Source organism: Eurosta solidaginis, chromosome 2 (genome assembly GCF_040869045.1).
Source record: "Eurosta solidaginis isolate ZX-2024a chromosome 2, ASM4086904v1, whole genome shotgun sequence".
Lineage (NCBI taxonomy): Eukaryota > Metazoa > Arthropoda > Insecta > Diptera > Tephritidae > Eurosta > Eurosta solidaginis.
Genome location: NC_090320.1, coordinates 69701852 through 69708874, shown reverse-complemented (window position 1 = coordinate 69708874; position 7023 = coordinate 69701852). Strand labels below are relative to the sequence as shown.

At 38.7% G+C, this 7023-nt stretch overlaps 1 protein-coding gene across 3 annotated transcripts in view; it reads right to left on the bottom strand.

The window, feature by feature from the left end:
- Positions 1–3039: 3039 nt before the first annotated feature.
- stol (stolid) overlaps positions 3040–7023 on the bottom strand; it is a 257670-nt gene continuing 253686 nt past the window's right edge. For all 3 annotated transcript variants that reach the window (XM_067765622.1, XM_067765623.1, XM_067765624.1), the window contains 3 exons: positions 4588–4743; positions 4367–4523; positions 3040–4294 (listed from right to left, as the gene is read on the bottom strand). In XM_067765622.1, coding sequence (XP_067621723.1) covers positions 4101–4294; positions 4367–4523; positions 4588–4743 — 507 coding nt within the window. In that variant the 3' untranslated portion in view covers positions 3040–4100. The remainder of the gene's footprint in view (positions 4295–4366; positions 4524–4587; positions 4744–7023) is intronic.

Genomic DNA, 7023 nt, shown 5'->3' with positions numbered 1-7023 from the left:
CCATTAAAAACAAAAAGCCTTTTGAAAACAGTCAAAAATTGTATCGAATGACACTAAGGCTACGTTAACACATACTCTAATCTACAACAAATCATCAATAGATAATCTACGCGTTTACATATGTTCCATCCCTAGGAACTAGATTATTTTCTGTCAAATTTTAACGTTTCTTTTTTAATTGTGCTTCCAAATAGAGATTACACCCTAGAGGTGAAACCTTTTCTATGAAAAATAATCCCCATCTCTAATATTTGATCACTAGCTAACCCGTGCGCATCTTGCGCAACAAAATACAAAAGTCTCATATCAAATATCAAAGGAAATGTGCTGTTCTATCAATCAATAATCTATCAATAAAAACTTATATGCGCTTGCCCTGCCATCTGGTGAATGTTAGCAACTGCCGGTAATGCAGTGTTATTTCTAATCAAATATTCACAATAGTGCGATAGTACAAATGGATTTCTTTGTGTGCTCACAATCGTTTATTTTTAACAAATTATTTTAATAAAATGTAGCTAAACAAAATCACTACCACCAATAATACCCAAAGCTCGCTAATAGCACGAATCTCCACCTTTACAACCAAAACTTTATTTATAGATTTGGATTCCAAATAAGAGCCAAAAAGGGACCTTCACATAAAAACAGCAATTAGAAATAATACATAAGATAATTACCGATTATCAAAGGGAAAATTTATATGCCAAATCTAGTTATATAATTAACGATTAGGAGTACGATAATGAAGATAAACTCGTTATATGTAAACTAGGTCTAAGATCAAATCATGTATGTTGAAGTTGATGGTAACCGACTGGTTAGAGGCGTTTGCAATTAAAAATGGCTATCATGTTGTTACATAGGATCGAATCCCAGTAGCCTAAAAGGATCTGAATAGAGATCATCGGTTAGTCCAGGAACATATATGTAAATCTCGTGTCGCTGTGTTTGAGAGTTTGCAACTTTATCTAAAATTTCAATAAAAATCAACTTTGGCATAAAAAAGCTGCACTAATCTAATAATGAAAAGTATTGCTTATACGAGAATTTTGCATTTTCGCGGGTTACGTATTGTTACGAATTTACTGCAAATCCTCTTATTTGCAACCCTCTGCTAAGTTCGTATCGCTAAACTGTTGAATAAATAACTCCAATATTGAATAATTGAAAAATGGCCTTTATTACAGTACTTCACAATAACACTTATACTTTGCAACGAATAGCAAGCTTAATAACCAAACTGATTGATAGCTCAAATGAAACTCTACTATTCAAAATAATTCTGCTATAGCTCGCTAGATAGCGCTTAATCGAAACCTCAAATCAAACTGAATTACTTCTTACTCGCCTGCCCCGCTTTTATAGTTTACGCTGCATACTTCTAGGCTCTTCGATTTCCAGAAGTTACTAGTTAGTTTCGGCTACAAAATCGCCAGCCACAACTACGTGCACAAATTATTGCTCTCTTTTGTGACAACTCAGATAAGATATATGCAGGTGCCTGCGCATCGCCGCTCCGCCGCTCGCACACGTACACATGTGTAGACGCAACTATTCATTCGTTTATGTAAATACATAATGATTGAATCACCGATGTGAACGTCTGCAGTTTACAGTCTCTCGCGCATACATAGGCGTATAAGTAAATGCATCTGTGTGTGACATCTTTCGGCTGCCTTATATATGTGTATACATGATTTGATTATTGACGTAAATACTGCTTATCGTGGCCTTGGAATCGCCCTAGTGATGGTATAACTTAGTGATGTTAATATCCGTGACAGTATATTCGAATTCCGATTTTTTTGTGACGTTATGTTGGTACTCATGTCTCTCACTTATGCAGACAAGCTCCGTCATTTTGAATGTTCACTTAACTGTTGACAGCTGCTTTGCTTGCACGTGTTTTGGCTCGTCTTCGATTAAAAAAAAAAATTGATCAAAGAACCTGTATCAAATTTTGTGTGAAAAACGAAATTAAGTGCGCGGGTGCATTCCGAATGTTGACTGTGGCATACGGATAAGCTACCTTGGACCGAAGCAACGTTTATCGGTGGTAAAAAATGTTCTCAGAAGGCCGAGAAGATATGAACTGACGCCCGAGCACTTCAACAACAGACGAAAAATTGATGAAGTGAAGAAAATGGTATTGGCCAATCCTCGAATCACCGCTAAAGAAGTTGCTGAGGACCTAGACATACCGATTGGATCGTGCCATTCGATTTTTATCAATGATTTGGACATGAGACGGGTAACCGGGAAATTAATACCAAAATTGCTCAATTTCGACGCGACTTTTTGGCCAAAAACAACACACTAATGATTCCGCATCCACCGTCTTCTCCAGATCTGGACCCCTGTGACTTTTCCTTGTTCCCTAAACTGAAGAGGCCCATGAAAGGATGACGCTACGCTACGATTGACGAGATAAAGACGGCATCGAAGGAGGAACTGAACAAGATAAAAAAAATGATTTTGAAGTGCTTCGTAGATTGGAAAAACCGTTGGCACAAGTGTATAGTATCTCATGGGGATTACTTTGAAGGGGACAAAATAGATATTCATGAATAAATAAATAATTTTTGAAAAAACACAAAATTAGAGCTTACGATTTCTTCTCGAACACAAGCGAGATTTTCGAGACCCTAGAAATCGAGAACTCGAATTCTCGCGAGATTCTCGTGTCTCGAAGTACTCGTAAATCTCGCCTGCTTTTCGATATTCTTATTTAATCGCTGTATAGACAGTATTTATACACTTGGTTCCTTTTTACTTGTGACTTTTTTGTTGATTATATTGCTTCAATGACATTTAACTCAAAACATATTTATTATACATATAATTTTGTTCGCAATATTTTATTTTTCAACGAGACATCAAGAACACGTCTTCTCGCGAGATTCTCGAATTACTCATAAGGCTCGCGAGACTCTCGAATCTCGTAATACTCGCGATCTTCTCGACTTTCAATTCAGTCACTGCATTGGCTATATTCTATACATTTCGGGGGTTTTTACTTGTGGTTTTGGGGACATTTTGGCTTGTGCTCCAGAAGAAATCGTAAGCTCTATATAAAACAGCCAATGAATCGATTAAGTGGAATGTCGAGAAGCTCGCGAGCCTTACGAGTAATTCGAGATTCGAGAATCTCGCGAGTCTTACGAGGAATTCGAAACTCGATCTCTTCTCGAACATGTTCGAGAAATCGAAAGCTCTACACAAAATTCGCGATACTTTTTGAACACAACCCGTTTGATTTGAGAAACTGGTTACTTATTTTAAAACTGGCATCTGTCCAACAACTCGAAAATAGGTTTTAGAAAAAAACCGTTATCCAGTGCAAGTTTATACAGCATCTAATGGTGACTGGTGTTTAACTGCCGCTTTTGATGTTTACGCAAGCTCCGAGCTCATTTTATCATTTCATAGGGTTTTACTGTTCATTTTTGTTTCAGAGTCCAAAGGCGGGGTTAAGCTCTAGTCAACTTAGGCCCGCCCACTTGCAGAATGGCAAGTTATATTTAGTTTTAAAATTTGTTAAAAATGTAACCCCTCCTTAGAAGCTAACTCTGAGTTGAAAAGATAAGTTGCCGTTCTGCAGGTGCGCTTTGACGCCTATGTATTGATTGGCCTGTCAAGTATAAATTAATAACGCAGATGACGAAAAGTGAAAATGCCTTTCTCGAAAAAGCGTATTACAAGTAAATTTACATATCTTTCTTTCATAGCAATAACAAACACAAAAACAACAAAAAGTAAAAAACAGCACTTAAGTGAATCTCTTAATTAACTAAGCTACATACATAAGTAATTATCTTCTTTAAAAGGATATTTCTTAAATATACTTCTGTATAATAACTAATTATGCTGCATTTTTAGTGGGTTTGTTGTTGTAGATTTTATTGGCATTACTATTGTTGGTTGTTTGTTGCGTTGTTTTATGTTGTTGTTCTATCTTGTTGTCTTGTATAATTAAAAGTTAGCTCCACTATTCGCTGCTCCAGTTTGATGTTTGCTTTTGTGTTTTTTGTTTGCTGCGTTTTGGTTTGCTTTTCTAATCCATAACTTATAATTTGACATTTTTACTGAATCTAGTATCACGCATTTGTCAGAGAGAATGTTACGACCAACATTAACAGGTGCGCTATAATATGCGATATGGGCGTCTGCAATAGTGATGTGGCACGTCCACATTGTTGTATTTCTATTTCTTCAGGATGATAGTTGATGCATTTTTTAGGTCGCCGGCGTTTTGCACTTTCCTGCGATTGACGGCGCGCGCTACATGCTCCTATAATTTTTATAAAAAATATCATTAAAAGTTTAAGAAAATATACTTAAAAAAACATCTGTTTATACCTACCGATAGTCCCCGACTCCTCAAGCGGCTCTATATCCAACTGTTTTGAGCCGCAAGGGCATAGTGTATCCACCACCAACAATATAAGATTACTGTGCGGTATTTTCTGTACACTAAAGGGTCGTTCACATCCTGACACATGACAATTCGTCAGTTTGCCCTGAAAAAAAGTTTATCGCCGCATGACGTTTTGAAATTTTAATATTATTTTTGCATTTACATACCTTGAGTGGATTATTTTGACCGCCTTGAATTAGACGTTCTGGTTGTAGCATATAAAGATCTGTGCGCATATCACAACGGCGTGCATGTTGTGGGTCTGGCGATGCGCGTGGGCCGGTATGTGGTTTATGTTGCTTTGGCGGTGGTGTTGTGTATTCCTTGTTATGAAAAAGTAAAAAATCTATATACATATATAAAAATTAATGCCAAAATAGGCCAAAACGTGGACCCGGGTAACCTAGGATGTGTTTGTACAATAACCCGTTTGAAAAAAACCCGTGAAAAGAGAATCGACACACATCACCTCTTCGTCGACTTTAAAGCCGCCTTCGACAGCACGAAAAGGAGCTGCCTATATGCCGCTATGTCTGAATTTGGTTTCCCCGCAAAACTTATACGGCTGTGCAAAATGACGTTGAGCAACACCATCAGCTCAGTCAGAATTGGGAAGGACCTCTCCGAGCCGTTCGAAACTAAACGAGGTTTCAGACAGGGTGACCCCCTATCATGCGATTTCTTTAATTTGATGCTGGAGAAAATTATACTAGCTGCAGAACTTAACCGCACTGGAACAATATACTATAAAAGCGTGCAATTACTGGCATATGCTGATGACATTGATATCATCGGCCTAAACACCCGAGCTGTTAGTTCTGCTTACTCCAAGCTGGAAAAAGAAGCGGTAAAGATGGGTTTGATGGTGAATGAGGACAAAACGAAGTACCTGCTGTCATCGAGCAAAGAGTCAGCGCATATGCGCCTTGGAAACCACGCTACTGTTGGCAGCCATAATTTCGAAATAGTAAAAGACTTCGTTTATTTGGGAGCCAGCATCAACACTAGCAACAACATCAGCACTGAAATCCAGCGAAGACTCAATCTTGCCAATAAATGCTACTTTGGACTAGGTAGGCAATTGAAAAGTAAAGTCCTCTCTCGGCGAACGAAAATCATACTCTACAAGTCACTTATCGTACCCGTCCTGCTATATGGGGCAGAAGCATGGACCATGACAACAGCAGATGAAGCGGCTTTGGGAGTGTTCGAGAGAAAAGTTCTTCGAAAGATTTATGGACCTCTACGCGTTGGCGATGGCGAGTACCGAAGAAGATTTAATGATGAGCTGTACGAGCTATACGCAGACATCAACGCAGCGGCTGCGCTGGCTAGGCCATGTTATGCGAATGAAAGATGATGCTCCGGCCAAGAAAGTGTTTCTATCGGAACCCGCCTATGGAAGCAGAGGTAGAGGGCGGCCCCCACTCCGTTGGAAGGACCAGGTGGAAAACGATTTAAACTCCCTTGGTGTGACCAATTGGCGCCGGTTGGCGGAGCGAAGGAGCGACTGGCGCGCCTTGTTGGACGGCCATAACCGTTTAGACGGTTAAGCGCCAATTAAGTAAGTAAGTAAGTTTGTACAATATGGGTATCAAATGGAAGCTGTTGATGAATGCTATAGTATAGATTATTTTTCATGCCGCTCCGTGACTAGGGTCTCGAGATATAGATCAAAACGTGGACCCGGATAACTTTAGGATGTGTTTGTACAATATGGGTAGCAAATGGGAGCTGTTGATGATTGCTATAGTATAGATTATTTTTCATGGCCCTCCCTGACTAGGGTATCGAGATGTAGACAAAATCGTGGACCGGATAACTTTAGGATGTGTTTGTACAATATGGGTCGCAAATGGGAGCTGTTGATGATTGCTATAGTATAGATTATTTTTCGTGCCCCTCCGTGACTAGGGTCTCGAGATATAGACCAAAACGTGGACCCGTATATCTTTAGGATGTGTTTGTACAATATGGGTAGCAAATGGGAGCTGTTGATGATTGCTATAGTATAGATTATTTTCCATGCCCCTCCGTGACTAGGGTCTCGAGATACAGACCAAAACGAGGACCCGGATAACCAAGGATGTGTTTGAACCACATGGGTATTCATTGTAAATTGTTGGTAAATGCTAATGAAAGAGGGCTTTTCTTTTCGCTGGGTAACTAAGGACTCGAGATATAGACCAATTGGGAACTCGCCTTCAGGTTAAGAGATTGCATTCTTATGTACTACAACCAGTTAAAATGGTATATTGAATCACATAACAATATAATATTTTTACCTGAAGGCGCTGAAAAGCGCTCAATGTATGGTGAAATTATTTTGAAAAACACACCAAAAACCCATTTGTTTGGTCAGATTCATCCCACTTAGCCAGCAGATTATACGTTTTCATATTAACATGCATACATCTTGAGATGTGGTAAACTATATCATCAGTACATCGTTGATAGGTATGCCAAAATAGAAACAGAACGTCTTAATTTTATTCGTTTCAACTAAGCAAAATTAAGATCTGAACAATACATTCATTTGCAAGATGCGATAGCGAATGATGCTAATATTAATGACATCGGACGTTTAACTATATTGCCATCTT